General features: G+C 45.0%; 1 protein-coding gene across 1 annotated transcript in view; it reads right to left on the reverse strand.

Annotated features, from left to right (window-relative positions):
* Window positions 1–26,194, reverse strand: part of GOT2 (glutamic-oxaloacetic transaminase 2) — a 110,660-nt gene that overhangs the window by 41,228 nt on the left and 43,238 nt on the right. Inside the window, exons 7-8 of the mRNA XM_030203597.1 lie at window positions 21,629–21,779; window positions 19,504–19,669 (exon numbers count right to left, since the gene is read on the reverse strand). Coding sequence (XP_030059457.1) covers window positions 19,504–19,669; window positions 21,629–21,779 — 317 coding nt within the window. The remainder of the gene's footprint in view (window positions 1–19,503; window positions 19,670–21,628; window positions 21,780–26,194) is intronic.

Raw genomic sequence — 26,194 nt, forward strand, 5'->3', positions numbered from 1 at the left:
GGAGCATGGAAACCAACAACGCTGACTGGCGCGTAGCACCCCCCCAAGCGGCATGCACCCTGGGCGGACCGCCCCCACCTTGGTACACCACTGATCTGAAGATCTGTTTACTGGAAGGACCAAGCTCCTTGACTGTGAAGCCCATCCGCATAAGTTTCCCAACCTGGATGCATTTGTCATCAGCACCTTTTGAGGCTGAGGAATTTGGAATGGAAGTCTCAGAGTCAAATTGGATCAAATGGCCCACCAGAACAGAAAGTGAACAAGCTCTGGAGACACTCAGATGACATCTTCTAGATTCCCCATAGCTTGTGAAGGAGTGTCATGGCAGTCACAAACTGTGGAAGCCATGTGGCCAAACAGCCTCAAGATCTGCCAAATCGTGACCTGATGAGAGGCTCGAACCTGAGAAGCCAGAGCGACTAGTGTCCACTCTTGGTTTGGGGAAAAAGGCTCGAACCTTCTGCATGAGTGAAGATGGGACTTGGGGTAGTTTAAAAATGAACGCTAGTAGCTCCAGCAGCTGAATAGTACATCGAGTGACTCCTGAGCACCGTCCTGCGATGTGATCTTCACCAGAGATATGGGAACACATGCACCCCCAGCCTGCGTAGCAACACTGTGAATACTGCTAAGCATTTCGTAAAGAACCTGGGTGCTGACACGAGGCAAAAAGGAAACATGTGGTACTGGAAGTGGCATGTTCCCAGCCAAAAACAAAGACACTTCTGGTGAGCAGGAAGTATCAGGATGTGCGTGTACGCATTCTTAAAGTCATCCTGAACTTTTCTTTGACTAGGATTTTGTGCAGGGCCCTTAAGTCTAGGATGGGACACGTCCCCCGTCTTCTTTTACACGAGGAAGTACCTGGAATAGAATCCCAGCCCTTCTTCCTCTGGTGGAACAGCTTTGACCGCATGTCCTTTAGATTGTAAGCTCCTTTGAGCAGGGACTGTCCTTCTTTGTTAGATTGTACAGCGCTGCGTAACCCTGGTAGCGCTTTAGAAATGTTAAATAGTAGTAGTAGTAGTAGTAATGAGCCTGAACATGCTGAGAGCTGAAGTGATGAGCTCTCGGTGGGCAATTTGGAGGTTTTTGAAGTCAATTGAGGGCGTATCCAAAACAGAGTATTTGAAGAACCCACCAGTCGGAGGTTATAAGGGGCCACCTTTCATAGAAAAATGTCAGTCTCACTCTGACAGGTCGCCTGGAACAGACACTTTGACAGCAGCTATGCCCTGCTGGAGCCAGTCAAAAGCACATCCGCTGCTCACTGGTAGAGAACGGGTACAAAATATTGTATCACTGGTATTATGCTCCTTACAGACTGGCGAAGATGTGTGGACTGAGCTCTAGTTACTGCTGATGCGGTTGTACGGTGATGGGAGATGTGTACCATACTTGGTGGTCCTGCCCTAAGATCCGGAGCTATTGGGGGGAGCTGCTTAGCCTTTTTCAGCAGTTCACTGGGATGTGTTACTCAGCAGTGGCAGATCATTGCCTCCTGCACTTCTGACCACAAGGGGTGAAGCCCAAGATACACAAACTGGCTACACACTTTTTGGCTGCAAGCAAGATTGCCCTGGCTGCGGCCTTGAAGCATCCCCTGCCGCTTCCGGTGCTAGCTGCAGTATTTAAGATGGACTTTCTTCACCAGATGTCTAAGCTAACAGCACTAAGAACTGACCAGATCACTAGCTTTCATAAATGTTGGGTGCCCTACCCTACCTGGAGACTTCAAAGCAGGAGTGGACTTTGATACCCTACGACACGCTATTCACCCTAGACAGATTTTTGCATTTAAGCTGTAGACGTACTAGAGTATTGGGAATCTTCCCTATAGACATAGAAACATGATGGCAGTAAAAGGCCATATGACCCATCCAGTCTGCCCATCCTCTGTAACCCCTAGTTCTTCCTGTTCCTAAGCGATCCCACATGCTTATCCCATGCCTTTTAAAATTCTGGAACAGTCCTCGACTCCACACCCTCCACCGGGAGGCCATTCCACGCCTCCACCCCCTTTCTGTAAGATAGTACTTCCTTAGATTACTCATAAGCCTATCCCCTCTTAACTTTTGTCATATGCCTCCTCATTCCAGAGCTCTCCATTTGAAAAAGGCTCTCTTCCTGTACATAAAAACCCTTGAGATATTTAAACGTCTCTATCACGTCTCCTCTCTTCCAGCGTATACATGTTGAGGTTCATAAGCCTGTCCCTATAATTTTTGCGTTCAAGACCGCTTACTAATTTTGTAGCCGCCCTCTGGACCGACTCCACCCTGTTTATATCTTTCCGTAGGTGCTGTCTCCAGAACTGCACGCAGTACTCCAAATGGGGCCTCACTAGAGACTTATACAACGGCACTATTACCTCATTTTTACTGTTGGTCATGCCTCTCTTTATGCACCTTAGCTTTGATCGTCGCTTTTTCTACCTGTTTGAAGGCTTTAAGGTCATCAGACACAATCACCCCCAAGTCCCGCTCTTCCTTTGTACATTGGAGCACTTCACCCCCTACACTATACTGTTCCCTCGGATTCTTGCGACCCAAGTGCATGACCCTGCATTTTTTGGGATTAAACCTTAGTTGCCAAATATCGGTCCATTCCTCCAGCTTCGTTAGGTCCTTCCTCATGTCATTCACACTCTCCAGGGTGTCCACCCTGTTGCAAAGTTTAGTATCATCTGCAAAGAGACAGACCTTACCAGACAGTCCTTCAGCAATATCACTCACAAAGACGTTAAAAAGAGCCGGTCCTAGGACCGATCCCTGCAGTACTCCACTGACGACATCCTTTTCTTCAGAGCAAGCTCCATTTACCACTACCCTCTGTCTCCTACCATTCAACCAATTTTTAACCCAATCAGTTACTCTAGGTCCTATACCGAGGGCAATCAATTTATTTATCAGTTGCCTGTGTGGAACTGTGTCAAAGGCTTTGCTGAAATCCAAGTAAACCATATCAAGCGCCCCTCCCACATCCAACTGTTTGGTCACCAGTCGAAGAAGACAGTCAGATTCGCCTGCCACGACCTGCCACTAGTGAAGCCATGCTGCCTCGGGTCCCGCATTCCATTTAGATCTGTCTGCATGCTGGATGGGGGAGGAGGGTTGTGAGGATGAGACTTATCATTGAGCTATTATTTGTTCTAACTACATGTTATGTTCATTATGCATCATTGAAACAAAAATTCATTAAATTAAAAAAAAAAAAAAAGCAGCAGGGGCCTTAGGAGCACGCTGTTCATGAGAACGAGCACGCTGGGGCGAGAAGTGGCATACCTATGCTTCTGGGAGTAGTAGGCATCCCTCCATGACTTGCCAAAATACCTCCTAGATAAGGAGGCCGATTCAGAAGGCTTCCGGCAGGAGAGAGAATAGACGGCATCAGTATGTTTCTTGATCTGGTCAGTGATCTCCTCAAACCTTCTCTCCAAAAAAGGTCATCCCCCAGCATGGGGCATCCACCAACCTCTGCGAGACAGAATGTTCCAAGTCAGAAACACGCAGCCACGAAGAGTCTGCGCAATGCTATACTCTGAGTAGAGATCCTGGATGCTATATCAAAGGTATTGTAGGCGCCCCTGGCCAAGAACTTTCCACTAGCTGTCTGCTGCTTGACCAACTGGCGTACTGACTTTGCCTGCTTCCATGGGAGAGAGTCTACCAAGTCCAACAGCTTATGCACAGAGTCCAGCAAGTAGACGCTCATAAAGAGCTGGTAGGATTGGATACAGGGCATAAGCACTGAGGCCTGAAACATCATTGAGTTAATTGAGAAAATGTTATTGGATGTACCTTCTTTCAGGCATATTCGACTGGATGATTATAGAACTAGAATGTTTTACATGGATGGGGCCCAGCTATGGAATAGGCTTCATGCATAATGTACAGAACTATCTCCCATTTTGAAAATCTTTAAAAACCTATTCAGAGAAGTTTTTAAATTAGGGAATTAAGTGATCTCGATATAGTTTAATTAAGTGGAGTTTGAAGATTAGAATACTTTAGCAAATATTCAATGCATTAATATACGTTTCTGTATTGTAATGTTTATATATTATTTTATTTATCCAAATTTCTGTTCTGCACAATCCTACATTCTTGGCGGTTTCTGACCACCAGGGTAGATCTGTTGTAGTCATAGTTACTATCAACAGGGTTAAATGTGTATGCACTCAACTCTTGACAAAGAATTTTATACAGTTTTGTTGCACCATATGCACAATTCAGATAATCTGCCAGTTGTCAGCATTATCTTATTTGTGCAAGGCCCTAAGAGTTAGCCTAACTGAGGCTTCAGGGTCTACTCTGTGTCAGCCTAAGACCTCTGGGACAGCAGCTCTGTAACCACTGTCTCCATAAACTGTGCTAATTCACAGGAATTCACATTTCCTTGGTGAATCAGGAGACACAGGATCAAAGCAAACCAAATCATATCATAGGCCGGTATGTGGGAAATGAATTCAATATTTAAATCCAGGGCCAGACAGGGACACACACACACACTCAACCCCCCCCCCCCCCCCCCGGACACATCCCTACACCCCACCCCCCCAACTCAGCCCTGACAGAGACTGATTCTCATTCGCTGAAAGGCATCAGGCAGACTTGAGAAACATCGAAGCGCTGCTGTATTACCTTTCTACCCTCAGTGCAGTAAGAAGATTTCTAGATAAAATACCTTTTTCTAAGTCACCTTTGTGAGTTGCATTATTGTGCTTCAAACCCTCTTGCCCCTAAGAAGTGAATCTGGGACCAAAAGGAAGGAACTCAGAGAACCAGACCAAGCAAAGGACCAACATTTGACCTCTGGGGGACATCTTACTTCTTATAACAGTCATCGTGGAAGGCGATTTCAATTAGGTTGCTGACCCCCAGTTGGACAAATCTCACCCATTGGGGTGCTCTTCTGGCCCCACACAAGGGGGGGGGGGATCGTGTTGGTCTCTGTGGCTTTGAAAACAGATGCGTGGCAGGTTTTACATCCGTTAGAACGTGATTACACATATTTGTCGAGGGCTCACTCAACCATGTCCCACATAGACTACTTGCTGATTACCAGAGATCTCTTCACCAAGGTGGGTTCACCAAGGTAGGAAAATCAGGCCTCTCGAGATTTCGGTCCATGCCAGGGTAGAAATGGTGCTTTGTCTCTGGAGAGGCCCAATGGGGGTGGGGCAATGGCAGTTTCCCAGCAGGCTACAGTGGTGGAAATAAGTATTTGATCCCTTGCTGATTTTGTAAGTTTGCCCACTGACAAAGACATGAGCAGCCCATAATTGAAGGGTAGGTTATTGGTAACAGTGAGAGATAGCACATCACAAATTAAATCCGGAAAATCACATTGTGGAAAGTATATGAATTTATTTGCATTCTGCAGAGGGAAATAAGTATTTGATCCCCCACCAACCAGTAAGAGATCTGGCCCCTATAGACCAGGTAGATGCTCCAAATCAACTCGTTACCTGCATGACAGACAGCTGTCGGCAATGGTCACCTGTATGAAAGACACCTGTCCACAGCCTCAGTGAATCAGTCAGACTCTAACCTCTACAAAATGGCCAAGAGCAAGGAGCTGTCTAAGGATGTCAGGGACAAGATCATACACCTGCACAAGGCTGGAATGGGCTACAAAACCATCAGTAAGACGCTGGGCGAGAAGGAGACAACTGTTGGTGCCATAGTAAGAAAATGGAAGAAGTACAAAATGACTGTCAATCGACAAAGATCTGGGGCTCCACGCAAAATCTCACCTCGTGGGGTATCCTTGATCATGAGGAAGGTTAGAAATCAGCCTACAACTACAAGGGGGGAACTTGTCAATGATCTCAAGGCAGCTGGGACCACTGTCACCACGAAAACCATTGGTAACACATTACGACATAACGGATTGCAATCCTGCAGTGCCCGCAAGGTCCCCCTGCTCCGGAAGGCACATGTGACGGCCCGTCTGAAGTTTGCCAGTGAACACCTGGATGATGCCGAGAGTGATTGGGAGAAGGTGCTGTGGTCAGATGAGACAAAAATTGAGCTCTTTGGCATGAACTCAACTCGCCGTGTTTGGAGGAAGAGAAATGCTGCCTATGACCCAAAGAACACCGTCCCCACTGTCAAGCATGGAGGTGGAAATGTTATGTTTTGGGGGTGTTTCTCTGCTAAGGGCACAGGACTACTTCACCGCATCAATGGGAGAATGGATGGGGCCATGTACCGTTCAATTCTGAGTGACAACCTCCTTCCCTCCGCCAGGGCCTTAAAAATGGGTCGTGGCTGGGTCTTCCAGCACGACAATGACCCAAAACATACAGCCAAGGCAACAAAGGAGTGGCTCAGGAAGAAGCACATTAGGGTCATGGAGTGGCCTAGCCAGTCACCAGACCTTAATCCCATTGAAAACTTATGGAGGGAGCTGAAGCTGCGAGTTGCCAAGCGACAGCCCAGAACTCTTAATGATTTAGAGATGATCTGCAAAGAGGAGTGGACCAAAATTCCTCCTGACATGTGTGCAAACCTCATCATCAACTACAGAAGACGTCTGACCGCTGTGCTTGCCAACAAGGGTTTTGCCACCAAGTATTAGGTCTTGTTTGCCAGAGGGATTAAATACTTATTTCCCTCTGCAGAATGCAAATAAATTCATATACTTTCCACAATGTGATTTTCCGGATTTAATTTGTGATGTGCTATCTCTCACTGTTACCAATAACCTACCCTTCAATTATGGGCTGCTCATGTCTTTGTCAGTGGGCAAACTTACAAAATCAGCAAGGGATCAAATACTTATTTCCACCACTGTATATGGAGGCCCACACTTTAGTGAATATTTTCAAAAATGGCAAACACTAATCAGGAACATTGTTCTGAGCCCCTTCTTTACTGGGAGGTGGCAAAAGCTGTACTCCATGGAGAAACTATATCCCATGTTAGCTTTCAGAACAAAATTAGGAATCATGAGCTGTTGCACTTGGGAGAGGAGGGTCACCCAGTTGTGGCATCAGATATGGCGCTTCTTGTTCACATCAATGCTTTGTTGTGTCACGCTTCACACAAAACACTGGATAGTGAGCCCTTGGGCTACTGCCGAGGACGGCAGCGGCAGGAAGAACACCCACCGGAACAGAAGCCACAGCAGAGAACAGGAAGATAGTCCACAAACCCAGCAGAACCGGGGCCAGGCAAATAAAGGCCAGGCACAGGTTCCAAGGCAGGCGGCAAGCAAAGTCAAAGTCCATGTCCAGGCAAAGGTTCAAAGGCAGGCGGCAAGCAAAGTCAAAGTCCAGGTCCAGGCACTAGGTTCAAAGGCAGAACTGAAAGTAGCAAAAGCACAGCAACAAACAACCACAGAAGACACACCTCTGAGGACCTCTGTTGCAAGGCAAACTAGAAACACTTCCAGGTGGTTAATAAAGGCCAACAGCCAGGGAGTTCACCAGGTACGGAAACAGCTTAGTTCCAAAAAGTCTCGAGACCAACTGGCAGGCTAGAAAATCTGGACCGGACCGGCATGACTTCTGGAACCGGGAAAACCATCAACAGACAGTCCATTGCGACCACCAGGTCTAACCACCAGGGGGCGAGATGACTGAGAGCATGATACCGGGGCAGAGTCATAACATGTTGCTAGAAGCATGACAGACTTTAAACTCTCTTATACAGTGGTGGAAATAAGTATTTGATCCCTTGCTGATTTTGTAAGTTTGCCCACTGACAAAGACATGAGCAGCCCATAATTGAAGGGTAGGTTATTGGTAACAGTGAGAGATAGCACATCACAAATTAAATCCGGAAAATCACATTGTGGAAAGTATATGAATTTATTTGCATTCTGCAGAGGGAAATAAGTATTTAATCCCTCTGGCAAACAAGACCTAATACTTGGTGGCAAAACCCTTGTTGGCAAGCACAGCGGTCAGACGTCTTCTGTAGTTGATGATGAGGTTTGCACACATGTCAGGAGGAATTTTGGTCCACTCCTCTTTGCAGATCATCTCTAAATCATTAAGAGTTCTGGGCTGTCGCTTGGCAACTCGCAGCTTCAGCTCCCTCCATAAGTTTTCAATGGGATTAAGGTCTGGTGACTGGCTAGGCCACTCCATGACCCTAATGTGCTTCTTCCTGAGCCACTCCTTTGTTGCCTTGGCTGTATGTTTTGGGTCATTGTCGTGCTGGAAGACCCAGCCACGACCCATTTTTAAGGCCCTGGCGGAGGGAAGGAGGTTGTCACTCAGAATTGTACGGTACATGGCCCCATCCATTCTCCCATTGATGCGGTGAAGTAGTCCTGTGCCCTTAGCAGAGAAACACCCCCAAAACATAACATTTCCACCTCCATGCTTGACAGTGGGGACGGTGTTCTTTGGGTCATAGGCAGCATTTCTCTTCCTCCAAACACGGCGAGTTGAGTTCATGCCAAAGAGCTCAATTTTTGTCTCATCTGACCACAGCACCTTCTCCCAATCACTCTCGGCATCATCCAGGTGTTCACTGGCAAACTTCAGACGGGCCGTCACATGTGCCTTCCGGAGCAGGGGGACCTTGCGGGCACTGCAGGATTGCAATCCGTTATGTCGTAATGTGTTACCAATGGTTTTCGTGGTGACAGTGGTCCCAGCTGCCTTGAGATCATTGACAAGTTCCCCCCTTGTAGTTGTAGGCTGATTTCTAACCTTCCTCATGATCAAGGATACCCCACGAGGTGAGATTTTGCGTGGAGCCCCAGATCTTTGTCGATTGACAGTCATTTTGTACTTCTTCCATTTTCTTACTATGGCACCAACAGTTGTCTCCTTCTCGCCCAGCGTCTTACTGATGGTTTTGTAGCCCATTCCAGCCTTGTGCAGGTGTATGATCTTGTCCCTGACATCCTTAGACAGCTCCTTGCTCTTGGCCATTTTGTAGAGGTTAGAGTCTGACTGATTCACTGAGGCTGTGGACAGGTGTCTTTCATACAGGTGACCATTGCCGACAGCTGTCTGTCATGCAGGTAACGAGTTGATTTGGAGCGTCTACCTGGTCTGTAGGGGCCAGATCTCTTACTGGTTGGTGGGGGATCAAATACTTATTTCCCTCTGCAGAATGCAAATAAATTCATATACTTTCCACAATGTGATTTTCCGGATTTAATTTGTGATGTGCTATCTCTCACTGTTACCAATAACCTACCCTTCAATTATGGGCTGCTCATGTCTTTGTCAGTGGGCAAACTTACAAAATCAGCAAGGGATCAAATACTTATTTCCACCACTGTACATAGACAGGCCACGAAATCTATGGAATTCTATATAAATATCGCTTCTACAAATTTGCTAATAGAAAGTGTGAGCCTTCTGGCTAAAATGTCTAAGCGAGCTAGAGGGCTCTCCAACATCACTTCTTTGCACAATGCCAGTGGAGGTGTGTGTGTGTGTGTGTGGGGGGGGGGATGTCTTTGGGCCACACTGATCGTGAAATCAACACAATTCTAAAAAATGTTTATGCCTCCCTTTATGCCCACACTGAGTTGGGTGCCTTGGATAGTGAGGTGTATATATCTAGTTTAGATCTTCCCCAGATTGCAGAGACTGATTTACATAAATTGAACCAACCAATTTTGTCTGAGGAGGTTGAGAGGGCGCTTGGACAGAGTCTGCTTCATAAAGCGCCAGGGCCAGATGGCTTTCATAGTGCATAATTTATAGGTTACTTAAGGATCTGGTGGTCCCTGTGCTTGTGGATTGTTTTAATTTCTTATGTTGCTCAGGGCTCTCTCCCAGCCAAACTTAATTTGGCACAAATTGTTGTTCTGTTAAAACCCGGTAGAGACCCGGTTCAGCCAGAGTCTTACTGGCCTATTTCACTTTTAAGTTTTGAGGCCAAACTTTTCACCAAAATATTAGTTAACCCAGTGGCTCCCAATATTAGTTAACCCAGTGGCTCCTCATGAATATTCATGAGAGAGATTTGCATGGACTGCTTCCATGCATGCAAATCCATCTCATGAATAGTCATTGAGGGTATACTAAAAAACTGATGGTCTGGGGTGCCTCCACCACCTGGTTTGGGAACCAATGAGCTAACCACTTATCGAAGGTATTGCCTGACAATTACCGAGCCTCAGGTCAGTTTTGTCTACAGTCGTGTGCTCTCTAAAAGCATCTGGAAAATAGCAGCCCTAAAGAACACCCAGGAAGAGCAAATTCCATTGTTGCTTATAAGTTTTGACACCAAAAAGGCATTTGATAGGGTGGATTGGAGGGAGGTTTTTTTGGTATGCTTGAGGTTTACAGGCTTCAAGGGTTTTTGTGAAAGCCATCACAGCCCTCTATCAGACCTCACAGGCAAGCATCTGGGTGAATGGTTGTCCGAGTCCTTTGACATTGCTTGTGGAACACATCAGGATTGCCCTCCACCCACAGCCCTTTAACACTGGACCTCTTGATTTGAGAAATTCAAAGCAACTCAGAGATTCGGGGTTTACCCGGGGGAGGGGAGTTCAAGATCGTGGCTTTCATCGATGATCCTTTGGTCTATATTCAACAACCTCCGTTATCTCTCCCCACTCTCTTGGAGAGCATTAGGGGGCATGGTGATTTTTCGTGGTTTTGTTTGAATTTAGACAAATCCAAGGCACAGGCAGGGACGGCCGCCTTACGCAGAGATTGGAGCTCGCCATTTCTGCTCAAATGGGTAGATAGCTCCTTTTTTTTACTTGGGTATTTGCCTATTGACCCCCGGCAGCTTTATCACTTGAATATTTTTTTATTTTTTTTTTGATCACCTCCTCCGGGATACGAGACAGCAGCTGGAGTATTGGGTACATTTGCCGTTATCAGCGTTTGGTAAAATACAGTTTTGTATGATTCTGTTTCCCTGCTGGCTGTTTGTGTTACAGGTTCTCCCGTTGCATCTTTTGCACTGGAATTTGGTTGCTTTACGGGGTCTTTTACTAAAGGTTAGCTCGAGTTATCTGCAGCAGGTCCCTATGGGCCCTGCTACAGATAACTCGAGCTAACCTTTAGTAAAAGACTCCCTTAATGTGGCTGCTTGGTTGGTTTTGCTGGCATGGGAAGAAATCTAAGATTAGTTGGCATTACCTGTTGGAATCTTGGGTACAGGGAAGCCTGGATATTCCAGACCTGAAAGGCAGGCAAAACACAGTGAAGGTGACACCAGAGATGATGTCAAAGCAAAACGTCCACAAGACTAAAATAGTTCACATAAGGAGTTTTATTGAAAGTATGCAATGGTCTTGACATGAATTGTGTTTCAGCCACGAAGGCCTGCATCAGTAGTTTGAGCAGTGAGCCCTCCTCTTTTGATAAATCTGTGTTTAGGTGTTGTTTTCAGTCGTTGTAGAGCACTGAGGATCTGAATTTTTTCCACCTTACAGGGACTCCTGATGCAGGCCTTCGTGGCCGAAACACGAGACGTGTCCATTGTATACTTTTAATAAAACTCCTGATGTGAACTATTTTAGTTCTTTGTTGTCACCTTTGCTGTGTTTTGCCTGCTTGTCTGAGCTGTGCGAGGGTCTTTTGTTCTTTTATGCTTGTCTATTCCAGACCTGAAGCAGTATAATATGACGTTTCTCCTTAGTCACCTTTGGGACTGGATTTTGGGGTTGGCCTGATACTGATATCTCCTTTGAATGGGCCTTTTTAAAACCATTGCACCCACTATATCTTCTCCAAGACAACAGTCATTTGGATCACAGGTTTTTTGCCAACACCCAATCTTATTTGATATGCAGATTATTCCAGTAGCCTCGTTCAAATATCTGGGGATTATAACTGATTCAGCTCTTTTTGGCCCTCAGGTTTCTTCTGTCCTGAACACGTTTCTTCTTTCTTTGTCAGTTCAATTAGGAATTTAGTTGATTTAGAATCTTTGTGCTTCTTATCATACACTTACTTCAGTACTCGATACGATTACTGTAACACTGTTTATGTAGGCATTACTAAAGCAAACAAAGTTATTACAACCACCACCACAGCTCGCATCATTTGTTGAGCTTCTAAGTATAATAGGGCCACTCCCCTTCTTCAATGTTTACACTGGCTTCCCATAGAATACAGAATCAAATTTGAGGCTCATACCCTGACACACAAGACTCTCTGCACCACCTTATCATCTGGCAGCTCTGACTATTCCTTATACACCAGCTCACACTCTACGATCCCTTACTGATAATAGATTGGTTCTTCCACCTCCCAACCAGATGGGAATCAACACGCACCTCAGCTTTCTTCTGAACTGTGGAATTCATTACCACATCTATTAGGTTAGAAAGATCTACCCACTTTTTCAAACTGCTTTAAAAACACATTTTTTTTTTCAACTAGCTTTTGGCTCCTTTTGATTTTTTCTTTTATTAGTCTGGCAATATTCCTACAGCGAAGAAATAACAGGAACATTTTGTGACATATCCTGGGCTATGTTGTTTGATTTTATTTTGAATTGATTGATTTATGTTTCTTGTCTGAATGGAATATTTGTCTACTTTCCTATAATTTTATGGAATTCTTTTAGATAGAATAGTATACAATATAAAACTGACTTGCTTTGCAAATAGTAACTGTATAGCAAAAATAAACAATATAAATTATATATAAATGAAGCAAAGCTGGCTAAGGTCCCTTCTCATTTTAAACCTAGTTTATTGCTCTGTCCCCTGTAGTGTTTGTGGAGAAGCGTTTCCCTTTTTTGGAACCAGGAGCCAACTAGTAGTCTGTTTTTACTGCTGGTGGGGAATGCTGATTTCCCGTTGGGCCAGGACCATGTGGTTTAGAAGACAGCAATCGCAGGGTCTGGTCTTGCTGGAAAATTTGGTTGTGAGGATGGTTCCGTGTTGCTGCATTCAGAATAGTGACGCCGTTTGAAGCTGCCAGCAGACCAGTTTGCTGACTTACAACTTTTGCATTATTTTAAGAGTCTACCTATGGTTAGCCTGTTCTTCTAGTTCAGCTGTTGCTTCCGTGAGTTTTTGGAAGGTGACGCCACTGGTCAAGTTTTATTTCCTGGTTCAAGAAGAAATTAATAAAAAGGCAGCCTACTCCAGCTTATGCTTCCCTGCTCATAGCTTGGTCTCGAATGTCTGAAGTCTTCTCAGTATTACTACTACTACTACTACTACTATTTAGCATTTCTATAGCGCTACAAGGCATACGCAGTGCTGCACAAACATAGAAGAAAGACAGTCCCTGCTCAAAGAGCTTACAATCTAATAGACAAAAAATAAATAAAGTAAGCAAATCAAATCAATTAATGTGAACGGGAAGGAAGAGAGGAGGGTAGGTGGAGGCGAGTGGTTACAAGTGGTTACGAGTCAAAAGCAATGTTAAAGAGGTGGGCTTTCAGTCTAGATTTAAAGGTGGCCAAGGATGGGGCAAGACGTAGGGGCTCAGGAAGTTTATTCCAGGCGTAGGGTGCAGCGAGACAGAAGGCGCGAAGTCTGGAGTTGGCAGTAGTGGAGAAGGGAACAGATAAGAAGGATTTATCCATGGAGCGGAGTGCACGGGAAGGGGTGTAGGGAAGGACGAGTGTGGAGAGATACTGGGGAGCAGCAGAGTGAGTACATTTATAGGTTAGTAGAAGAAGTTTGAACAGGATGCGAAAACGGATAGGGAGCCAGAGAAGGGTCTTGAGTAGAGGGGTAGTATGAGTAAAGCGACCCTGGCGGAAGATGAGACGGGCAGCAGAGTTTTGAACCGACTGGAGAGGGGAGAGGTGACTAAGTGGGAGGCCAGCAAAAAGCAGATTGCAGTAGTCTAAACGAGAGGTGACAAGGGTGTGGATGAGGGTTTTGGTAGAGTGCTCGGAAAGAAAGGGGCGGATTTTACGGAAGTTGTAAAGAAAGAAACGACAGGTCTTGGCAATCTGCTGGATATGAGCAGAGAAGGAGAGAGAGAAGAGTCAAAGATGACCCCAAGGTTTCGAGCTGAGGAGACAGGGAGAATGAGAGAGCCATCAACAGAAATAGAAAACGGGGGGAGCGGGGAGGTGGGTTTGGGGGGGAAAATGTCCATCGATTTGGCTTTATTAAAATCCATCCCTGCTGGTGTCCATAGAGATGAATTACAAAAATGCCTGTATAGAGTACTCCCTTTAGCTTATTTCTCCCAAAAACAAGCTTTTCATGTGGGTTATGTTGACACTCCCCAATGAATCAAATGTCAAGCTCAGGATAATACTTTTTTTATGGCATTTGGCAGTATTTTATTTATTACATTTGTACCTCACATTTTCCCACCTATTTGCAGGCTCAATGTGGCTTACATAGTACTGTGGGGTGATAGCCACCTCCGGTGGAAAACAAATATAAAGTAATGATACTGTCAATGAGATCGGATTATTTTCTCCCTATATCGTATTGTTTAACTTTATTATGCAATCCATGTTCAATTTATGATACTAATTGTATGTTTTCCCTTTTCCACCTGTTTATGATATCATCCATGTTATATATATATTACTAATTGTATTTGTACTCTGAAATTACATAAGTCATGACGGAAAATTGTAAGCCACATTAAGCCTGCAAATAGGTGGGAAAATGTGGGATACAAATGAAATAAATAAATAAGTACAGACATATTAGGGAATCGTAAGGAGGGAAGTCATATAGTGTTCATAATGTTCAATACAAGTTTAGGTATCTTTGTGTTGCTGGGTTCAGGCACTTAAGTTAGGTCAGTGGGGTATGCCTTTTCGAACAGGTAGGTCTTTAGTGATTTCCAGAAGTTGAGGTGGTCGTACGTAGTTTTTACGGCTTTTGGAAGTGCATTCCAGAGTTGGGTGCTTATATAGGAGAAGCTGGATTCCTAAATTGATTTGTACTTGAGTCCTTTGCAACTAGGGTGGCGGAGATTTAAGTATGTTCGTGAAGATCTGGTTGAATTTCTGGATGGTAGGTCTATGAGGTCAAACATATATCCCGGGGCATCACCATAGATGATTTTGTGGACCAGGGTGCAAATTTTAAAACTAATACGTTCTTTGATTGGGAGCCAGTGTAACTTTTCCCAAAGGGGTTTGGTGCTTTCGAATCGCAATTTTCCAAATATAAGCCTGGCTGCTGTGTTTTGAGCGGTCTGAAGCTTCTTTATAAGATTTTCTTTGCATCCCACATAAATTCCGTTGCAGTAGTCGGCATGGCTTAGAACCATTGATTGTACCAGGTTGTAGAATGTTGCCCTCGAGAAGAATGGATTCAGTCGTTTAAGTTTCCACACTGAGTGGAACATTTTCTTGATTGTAGAGTTAACTTGGTTCTCGAGTGTAAGGTACCTGTCGATTGTGACAACAAGGATTTTCAGGTTATCTGAAAAAGGGAGGGTAGGGTGTACCCTGGGATGATTAAGTTTGTGGTTAAGTTTGTGTTGTATCGGGATGAGAGAATGAGGCAGTGTGTTTTTTCTGTATGGAGTTTAAGTTGGAAAGCATTTCCCCATGAGTTCATGGTATGCAAGCCGAAGTTAATTTCGTTGGTGATTTCTGTCAGATCATGCTTGAAAGGGATGAATATTATAACAACATCAGCATAGATGAATGGGTTAACGCCCTGAGTGGATAAGGTCTTGGCTAATGGAGTCATCATAAGGTTGAAAAGGATTGGTGATAGTGGTGGTCCTTGAGGTACTCCACAGTCTGCATTCCACGGGGGTGATAGATTTGAATTTAATTTCACTTGGTAAGTTCTGGTGGTAAGGAAACCCTTGATCCAACTGAGTATCTTACCACCAATCCCGAAGTAGTCGAGGAGTCTCAGTAGTATATTATGGTTAACCATGTCAAATGCACTAGACATGTCAAATTGAAGGAGAAGTATGTTGTTGCCTGTTGCTATTACCTGCCTGAATTTGGCCATGAGGGTAGTTAACACTGTTTCAGTGCTGTGGCGGGGACGAAAACCCGATTGTGATTTGTGTAGTATAGAGAATTTGTATATTTAATCGGTAAGCTGTATCCATGTGTCCTTGCGTTCTGCGTGACCCTTCTCACCTATCTTCAACGTCTGCTGGGACAGCCACTTCAACAGTCAGTTGAGGGGGTCATTTTTAAACAGTTTGTTTTTGGATGCCTGTGGTACTAGGGAATGCCAATTTTTGGGGACGGCCTATGTGGAGGAGAAATGTATTTTCAAATCATTCGCTGTTAGATTTGCCTCCCATGTTCTAGTATTGGCGTATAAGCTCCATGCTGTGATGTTATGAGAGTCCTATGGCGTGAAGTCCCATCCTAAATGTCAAAAGAAATTTTTGTCCACCTGGGAGCCGTATTTACATTCCACTTTTGTTCAGGCATGTAGTCGTGTTTTAAATGTTTTGAAGCTAGATGTGGGGGTCGGGTTTTCCTCTTCGATGAGCAAATGGATCTTTTCTTTATTTGGGTCTCTGTCCATGAAATTGTCAGACTTATATCATCTAAATGTTACTCGATTAATGCGGGATATGGAGACACGGTTGAGAGCATGGGTGTCATTGCCTCTTATGTTATATGGTAGAATTCAGTTGTTTCACATGGTGGAGTTTCCAAGATGGCTATACTTGTTACAACTCATGCCCTTTTATATTTGTCAGCAAGAACTTAAACTGCTTTACAGTTTGCTAAGGTATTAATGTTGGGGAGGGAAGAAGGCCAAACTCCCGTTATCATTTCTATTGGGTTCCTGGGGTGAGGGAGGGTTGGGTTTGCCTGATTTAAGGCGGTATAACTGGGCATGTCTTCTCCGTCATTTAGGTGATTGTTTTTTTGACAGGGAGGATTATACGCCTCGGCAGTTGGAGCGTCAATATTTCGCTCCTTGTCATTTTTATTTTTTGCTACAAACTCCGAGTCCTGTTATACCAGTTCATTTGCGAACTAGCTTACTGTTATGTTCATTACGCGTGCTTTGGAGGGACATGACGAGGTTTTGGGGATTTGTCTCCAGCACGTCTGACTTGCTACCAATCTGTAGAAACTTGCTGTTCAAGCCTGGGAATGATAACATCACTTTTCTGTGTTGGGCACGGATGGGTATAACTCGCTTGGAACATGTTTTAACTTTGCAGGGTTGTTTGTTGAATCTGGGAGCCTTGGGAATTGGATACGAGATCAATAATATCTTTGCTTATAATCAACTAGCACACTATGTCAATTCTCTAAGTGCCACCGCTTTACGTTCTCGACAGTCATCCAGTGAGGCAGTTTTTTCAGTTGGTGCAGGGGGATCTGTTGTTGGTCTCGGGCCTCTATAAGGTCTTGGGAACGCTACCTTTTCGTAAAGAACGGGAGTTGATTAGGCAACGTTGGGTCCGAGACTTATCTAGGCCTAACCTCTCTTTAGACTTTAATGTTTTGACTTCTAGGATTCCTCTGTTGACTGGTAATGCTGGCTTGCGGGAGTGTCAATATCGTATTCTTCATAGAGCATATCTTACGAAAGCTCAGATTATTAAAATGGGGGTGGGGGGGGGGGGTGGACAGTCAATGCATTATGTGGGAAATGTGGACGGGCTCCAGGCTCTATCACTCTTTATGGGATTGTTTTCTGGTGCAGAACTTTTGGGCCTCTATTCTTAGTTACCTTATGTCTCTGCTAGGTTCTAGGATTTTGTGTACCCCTTCTGGAATTCTTTTAGACAAGTATGAGCTTTTTGAATTGCAGAGTGGCCCTGCTATGCAACTGATTCGTAAGGCTTGTTTGATAGGCAAGAGGTTCATTTTGAGCCTATGGACCAGTGACTCTCCTCTGGACGAATAAATTCCATGAGTTCATGCTATTTGAGCGTCGGGGATCTCCTAAACAAAGGAAACAGTTTCTTGACCTTTGGGGACCGTATATACAATCTTTGCACACTTGGGGCAGAAGCTTAGTGGTTAATGCTCTTTAATGCCCCTGGGGAGGTGGTGCTCATTTGTCTTCCAGATATGGTTGTGATCACTTAGTTACCTCTATATAAGGTTTTGAAGGGTGAGGCTGTGGGGTGGGGAGGGGTTTATTGAGGAGTTGTGTTCCATTTACAGTTGGTGCATACTTACTGCTTGAGATGGGTTGTGCGTCTGGGTTTCTAGTTCTTGCTCTTTTTTTTTTTTTGTAGTCTATGAGTGAGAGGTGCTCTGAGGCCAGGTATCAGTGAGATGCACTGAAGTTAAGCCCTGTATTTTGGGGATGTGGAGGGGAACTGGGTTGGGGGAGGGATTGACAAATTTATTGAGGGGAAATTTGATGTTTGTATGTTGGACATGTCTTTTGGGGCTTGGTTATATACATGCTTCCGGTTAAGGATTGTGAGTATATGAGTAACAATATCTTACCCTTCATGAACTTGTTATATGCTAACCAATTAAGGGTGGGGAATAAATGGTTAAAAGTCTGATGACAAATGATATTCTTGACTAGTATTTTGTGTATTCTGTTTTTATATGAGAGAATATTTTTTGAATCTTCATCTTTGTAAAAGTGTTTACTTTGAATTGTTGTCAATAATGCTGAAACCTAAAATGTTTTGAAGCTTGCTTAATGGGTAGCTTCCTGGTGGGGGGGGGGGGGGGGGGGGGGGGGTATAGGGGGTTTGTTGCTATTTGCTGTGTTTGGAGTCATCAGAGCCCATGCTCTGATTTCTTCTGTGTTGTCGTCATATTTTTGTGATTGTTGATTTTTGTTATCAATAAACAGATTATTTAGTAATAACCTATATGTAGTCAAAGTGGAAATTCATTGATTGGTGACTAATGTGCATGTGGCCAGTAAACTGGCTCTGGCAGCTGCCTGGAAGCAACCAGTTCTGCCTCCTTTGGCCATAATATTGAGGAAGTTGGATTATATTTATCAAATGCCTAAATTAACAGCAAAATGGAATGCTACACTGATTCTCTTTCATAAGAATTGGGACATTTATTATAATTGGAAACTTCAGGGGGGAAAAACTGGTTCGAGAAACACTACCTGCATGGCCCACACAGTAGCTGTCAGAATTGCTTATGCATTCCCAGAAAAAAACACCCTAGTTTTTTTTTTAAACCAGTTTGCCAGAAGTGCTTCATATTGATACTGTCAGATGATCATCCTGCTTTGTAGGTAGTAAGGGTTCATGTGGGAATCCTGCGCTAACCAGTTAGCACGTGCTAATGTGGATATGCAACTGTTTAAGCGCAGGAATGCCAACTTTGCCTGACACCCCACCCCCAAATATTAATTTTTTAGCACACACTAATTTGGCAGTTAATGTAGGATGCCTGAGCGTGTCCCACAGGACACCATTTTAAACTGTGTTAGGCGCATGTTAGCACCTAATGTAGCTTAGCAGAAGGGCCGCTTAATGGGTAAAGCACAAAGGGCATTCAAATATGTTAAGGGACAAATCAGGACTGTGGCTCTGATCCAGTTTCCAGGAAGAGTAGATAAGGTACACAGGAATGCATGCATATTTTATAGATCTTTCTATACACACACATTTTACATATATTTACATATATATATATATATATATATATATATATAAAAACCCGTGTGCACACAGCAGTGAGGTCTCACCATTCTGTACGCAGCTCTGGGCTGTTGAGGATGGTGGCCGCAATCCGGGCTCCATTGACAGGCGGGTTAGAGTACATGGGGCGGATCAAGATCTTCAGCTGAGACTCCACCCTTTTTGCTTCATCAGTATCGCTACAGACCACAGTGAAAGCACCAACACGCTCACCTGAAATGAAGACAATTACTGATCAGCTATTACTGCTATGGCTATTGATAAATAAGAATCAGCTAGTAACCACAACGCTGGCCTACCTGCTAGGTGTAGACACTACCTGCTGGTGCATAATGTTTATGTTTATAAGTTAGTGGATTACCTATGCCTTTAGCTAGAGGATATCATGACGAGTACTTACTTATGAAAACAGAAGAAAGCCTGAAAAGCCGCAGTACTGGTCTTATCCCTACTTAACAGAAGCACAAGATCAATGTTTGTGAAAAAAAAAAAAAAAGAGCACAAGAAAGTTTCCAGAAAAATTAACAACTCAATCTGCAGTCATCAGAGGATAAAGGGAGAAAGCAGAATAGCAGGAATCCTTTTCTAAGCTTGGTCATTCAGCCAGATCAGGATGAAAAAGTTGGTGGCCAATTTTGTTGTTTTAGTGTCTCGTCTCCCCTCCACTCCCCCCCCCCCCAATCTAGTTGGAAGTTATGTGGAGATGAACTTGCTTCACTCCCAGTGGTTCTATCATAGCACAGATACATCTTAGGGGCAATGTAGAAAACATTTTCTATCATCTTCTGATGCATTCTTTACCAAAAAAGCTTCTCAGCAGATTCACTGTTAAATGGATTAGAAGGGTTTGAAACAGCAAGGGAGAGTGAAAAGGAAAGCAGTGTAGACAGGATAAAGATCTAATACTAAATAAGAATTAACTAGAATCTTAACATGTGCTATGAAAGCTTAGCTCTCAGCTGGCCAAAAGTAAAGGTAGTAAAATTGTAATTTGGATTTCCAGTGCCTTTTATTTGTACAGGAGTCAATTACACTTTGGAATACTGCTTCTCAAGCTAGTCCTGGAATATCCCTTAGTCAGTCTGGTTTTCATGACATACACAAAATGTATCCATGAGAAAGATTTGCATGTACTGCCTCACTCTGGATATCATGAAAATCAGACTAAGGGGTATTCCAGGACTAGCTTGAGGAGTGGCCTAGTGGTTAGGGTGGTGGACTTTGGTCCTGGGGAACTGAGGAACTGAGTTCAATTCTCACTTCAGGCACAGGCAGCTCCTTGTGACTCTGGGCAAGTCACTTAACCCTCCATTGCCCCATGTAAGCCGCATTGAGCCTGCCATGAGTGGGAAAGCGCGGGGTACAAATGTAACAAAACGAAAAAAAAAAAGTACTGCTTTGGAATATTTTACACACATATGGCCACCTCTTACACTGAAGAATTAGCTGAACCTTCAGCTGGGAGCATTTGGTTAATATTAGATTATAAAAACTCAGTGAAACATACCCAACTGCTTTTCTTTGAATGAGTAGGGTGTGTGTATGTGTGTGTAAGTTGGGGATGAATGCATGTGTGTGAGTTATATGGGGTGGGGTTTTTGTGTGAGATGGAAGGGGTGTGTGCGCTTGTATATGAGCTGGTGAGTAAGTGCGAGTGGTGTTTAGGGAGGGGGAAATGGCTGGTGCACCATTTCATACTTGAATAGGTCACTAGGATGATTTTCAAGCTCCCTCTTTTTACCAGTTTCTTAACCTCCTTTCCCTCCCCTCTGCAGTCTTTCCTCTGACTCCCCTTTCTCTTGCAATTATCTACAAACAACCCCAAATGTACATATAAAAGGAAAAATTCTGTTAAACAAGCATTATCATTTTAATTAAATGTCCTTGCAGAAGTATAAAATTCAGTTAGAAAGTACTTTGAACATCAAAATACTGAGAGAGAAATATCATGGCACCTCACTTAATTTCAAGACCTTAATTTCAGAGTTAAAGCAGCAGCCCTGTCCCAACCTCAGGGTGGAGAAGAGCCTGACTTATTTCATTCACTTACCCTGGGGTTTACTAAGCTGCTAGTGCCGACACAGCCCGTTCACTTTGAACACAGCATGATGGCAAAGACAAGAACTCCTTGTCCTGCCCCGCTTCCTGAATCACATGTTGCCACACACTCACCATACAAGCCCATGTTCTTGGCAAAGGACTGTGATAGCACTAGGTTGATTCCTTGTTCAATGAAGTGGCGCACGGCCCAGGCATCCCGATTGATGTCACCACTGGCAAAGCCTTGGTATGCCATATCAAAGAAAGGGAAAAGCTTGCGTTTCTGTTGGAGATAAGCAGTAACAGATGGTGAAATGGGAAGGTGTATTGGGACACGCCAAACTGTAATAAATTCATACATTACAGAAAAAGGGTATAGTGTGGTGCTCTGGCAGGGTGGGCCTGGAAGATATAGTGTCTGCAAAATTCTATGACAAAACTACTCCATTTCAGGTAAGAGTTTAACTTTAGTGTCCAATGTTTCCCATCAATCTGTTCCCATATGGCTTATTATGGGAACATTGGACACTAAAGGGTTAAAAAAAAGGCAGGAAGGAAAAAGCCTCAGAGAACGTAAATGGGAAATCAACTCACCATTCAAAAGTACATCATAGCCATTAAAAAAAAACAAAAATCCCTTCCTTCAATTCTGTGTTGATTTGTGCAAAAACATCTGTGCACAAATCAACACACTTAGAATTTGAGGGAAGGTTTTTTATGCCTATGATGTACTTTTGAATGGTGGGTTGATTTCCCATTTAAGTTCTCTGAGGCTTTTTCCTTCCTGCCTTTTTTTAACTCTCATCTGAAACAATATTGTCATAGTGCATTATCTACTATAAAAAAGCACCTCCAACGTTCTGAAGCGGACTCTGTGGCAGTGAAGGGTTTGTAGGGTTCATGCTGGCTGTCACGATCTCTCTGTCCCACCCTTGCGTCAAAACATGATGATGTCGAGGGCGGAACAGTGAGAGGGAAGGGCACGTCACACGCATGAGGGAGTCGTCGTCCCTCCCTTCCAGTTCCAGGCCCCCTCCCTCCGATTTTTAAAAGTCATCTTCACTTACCAAGTCAGAGTTACGGCAGCAGCAGTAAAACATGTGCAGGCTCGGCCCTTCTCTTTCTCTCAGCTGTGGTCCCATCCTCATCTCCTGTTTTCGCAAGGGTGGGACCACAGCTGAGAAAGAAAGGTAAAGGAAGTTATTAGAACCAAAAAACAATCATTCAGAAAGTGGAGAAGAGAACTGACTGAAAATAACAAGATAAAACAAAGAATGCCAAGCCAAATGCAAAGCGGAGATAAGGAGGGAAAAAAAGGACTTTGAAAAAAAGTTAGCGTTAGAAGAGAAAATACACAGTAAAATTTTTTTTTTAGATACATTAAAAGCAGGAAGCCGGCTAAAGAATCAGTTGGGCCGCTGGACGAAAATGATGTTAGAGGGGCGATCAGGGATAACAGAGCCGTAGCGGAGAAATTAAATGAATTCTTTGCTTCGGTCTTCACCGAGGAGGATTTGGGAGGGACACCGGTGCCGGAAAGTGTATTTGAAGCAGGCGAGTCGGAGAAACGAAACAAATTCTCTGTAAACTTGGATGACGTAATGGGCCAGTTCTGCAAATAGAGTAGTAAATCACCAGGACCTGATGGTATTTATACCAGAGTATTAATAGAACTGAAAAATGAACTTGTAGTGCTACTGTTAGTAATATGTAATCTATCCCTAAAATCGAGTGTGGTACCGGAAGACTGGAGGGTAGCCAACGTTATGCCGATTTTTAAAAAAGGTTCCAGAGAAGATCTGGGAAATTATAGACCTGCGAGTCTGACGTCGGTACCGGGCAAAATGGTAGAGGCTATTATCAAGAATAAAATTACAGAGCACGTACAAAAACATGTGCTGATGAGACAAAGTCAGCACGGATTTAGTGAAGGGAAGTCTTGCCTCACCAATCTACTGCATTTTTTTGAGGGGGTGAACAAACGTGGACAATGGGGAGCCGGTGGATATTGTGTATCTGGATTTTCAAAAGGCGTTTGACAAAGTGCCTCATGAGGAAACTGGAGAGTCATGGGATCGGAGGTAGGGTATTACTGTGGATTAAGAGCTGGTTGAAAGATAGGAAGCAAAGAGTAGGGTTGAATGGTCAGTATTCTCAGTGGAGAAGGGTAGTTAGTGGGGTCCCGCAGGGTCTGTGTTGGGACTGCTGCTTTTTAACATATTTATAAATGACCTAGAGATAGGAGTAACTAGTGAGATAATTAAATTCGCAGATGACACAAAATTATTCAGGGTCGTCAAGTCGCAGGAGGAGTGTGAAAGATTACAGGAGGACCTCACGAGACTGGGGAATTGGGCGTGCAAGTGGCAGATGAAGTTCAATATTGACAAGTGCAAAGTGATGCATGCGGGTAAGAGGAACCCGAATTATAGCTGTGTCATGCAAGGTTCCACGTTAGGAGTTACGGACCTAGAAAGGGATCTGGGAGTAATCATTGATAAGACGTTAAAAACATCTGCCCAGTGTGCTGCGACGGCTAAGAAAGCGCACAGAATGTTGAGTATTATTAGGAAAGGGATGAAAAAACAAACACGAGGATGTTATAATGCCGTTGTATCAATCCATGGTGCGACCGCATCTCGAGTATTGTGTCCAATTCTGGTCGCCGCATCTCAAAAAAGATATAAAGGAATTAGAAAAGGTGCAGAGAAGGGCGACGAAAATGATAAAGGGAATGGAACGACTTCCCTATGAGGAAAGGCTGAGAAGGTTGGGGCTCTTCAGCTTGGAGAAAAGGCGGCTGTGGGGTGATATGATAGAAGTCTACAAGATAATGAGCAGAGTAGAGTGGACAGATGTGAAGCGATTGTTTACACTTTCAAACAACAAAACCAGGGGACACAAGATGAAGCTAGAATATACTAGATTTAAAACAAATAGGAGAAAGTTTTTCTTTACTCAGCGTGTAGTTAGACTCTGGAACTCGTTGCCGGAGAATGTAATGACAGCAGCTGGCCTTACGGAATTTAAAGGGGGTTTGGACAGATTCCTGAGGGAAAAGTCCATTGAACATTATTAATTTTTAATTTTTTTTTTTTTTGGGGGGGGGGGGGGGGGCGGATTTTTGAAGCCTGGATTGGCCGCTGTCGGAGACAGGATGCTGGGTTTGATGGACCCTTAGTCTTTCCCAGTATGGCAGTGCTTATGTACTTATGTAAAGAGAGAGAAGGGCCGAGCCTGCACGCGTTTTACCACTGCTGGCCGCCGCCGTAACCCTGACTTGGTAAGTGAAGTTAACTTTTAAAAATTGGACGGAGGGGGCCTGGAAATGGAAGGGAGGGAGGGAGGGACGACGACCCTGAAACTTGGAGGGAGGGAGGGGGACGACCCTGAAGTCGGAGGGCGGGAGGGAACGACCCTGAACTGGGAGGGAGGGGCCCAGGGCCGGTCTTAAGGCGAGGCGACCGAGGCGGCCGCATAGGGCCCCGCCCCGACCGGCCAAGTTCCAGTCCTCCCTCCCTCCCTCGGATGGCGCGCGACGGCGGAGTGGTGGGGGCGGTGCGCCCCGGCTGTCAGCGGGTGGGGGGTGCCCTGCACCCGCTGCTCCCACCCTGTCCTACCTTTAAAAAAAGACTGTGGAAGCGCCAGAGGGACAGGCAGCGCCTCGTGTCTGCCCTCCCTGCTACTAAAAATGTCTTCGACGTCGTCATTGGGCCTTCTCACATTGAGTCCCGCCCTTCTCTGAGGTAACTTCCAATTACCGCGAGGGTGGGCGGGACTCAATGTGAGAAGGCCCAATGACGACGTCAAAGACATTTTTAGTAGCAGGGAGGGCAGACACGAGGTGCTGCCTGTCCCTCTGGCGCTTCCACAGTCTTTTTTTTAAAGCCAGTGAGGGTGGTGGGGACCGGAGAACAAAGCTAGTAGGTAGGTTGGGGGGGGGGGGGGGGGGGACTCAGATGGGAGAAGGGTGTGTGGGGTGGGGGTTCTCAGGTGGGGGGAAGGGTGGGGAGGGGGTTCTCAAATGGGAAGGAGACTACTACTTAACATTTCTAAAGCTGAGGTGGGGAGGGGGTTCATGGATGGGAGAAAGGTGGGGAGGGGGTTCTTGGATGGTTAAAGGGGACGGGTGAGGAGGGGACTGGGGTTCTTGGATGGGAGAAGGGGACTGAGGAGGGAGTTCTCGGATGTGAGAAGGGGACGGGTGGGGAGGGGACTGGGGTTCTTGGATGGGAGAAGGGGACCGAGGTGGGGAGGGGGTTCACGGATGGGAGAAGGGGGTGGGGAGGGGGTTCTTGGATGGTTAAAGGGGACGGGTGAGGAGGGGACTGGGGTTCTTGGATGGGAGAAGGGGACTGAGGAGGGAGTTCTCGGATGTGAGAAGGGGACGGGTGGGGAGGGGACTGGGGTTCTTGGATGGGAGAAGGGGACCGAGGTGGGGGAGGGGGTTCTTGGATGGTTAAAGGGGACGGGTGGGGAGGGGACTGGGGTTCTTGGATGGGAGAAGGGGACCGAGGTGGGGAGGGGGTTCATGGATGGGAGAAGGGTGGGGAGGGGGTTCTTGGATGGTTAAAGGGGACGGGTGAGGAGGGGACTGGGGTTCTTGGATGGGAGAAGGGGGCAGGCACTGGGGTCTGAGAAGTGGCCATATGGGAAAATGGGGGCCATGCCTGGGGCTGGTGGGAAAATGGGGCATGC

The sequence above is a fragment of the Microcaecilia unicolor genome, chromosome 5 (genome assembly GCF_901765095.1).
Source record: "Microcaecilia unicolor chromosome 5, aMicUni1.1, whole genome shotgun sequence".
Taxonomy (NCBI): Eukaryota; Metazoa; Chordata; class Amphibia; order Gymnophiona; family Siphonopidae; genus Microcaecilia; species Microcaecilia unicolor.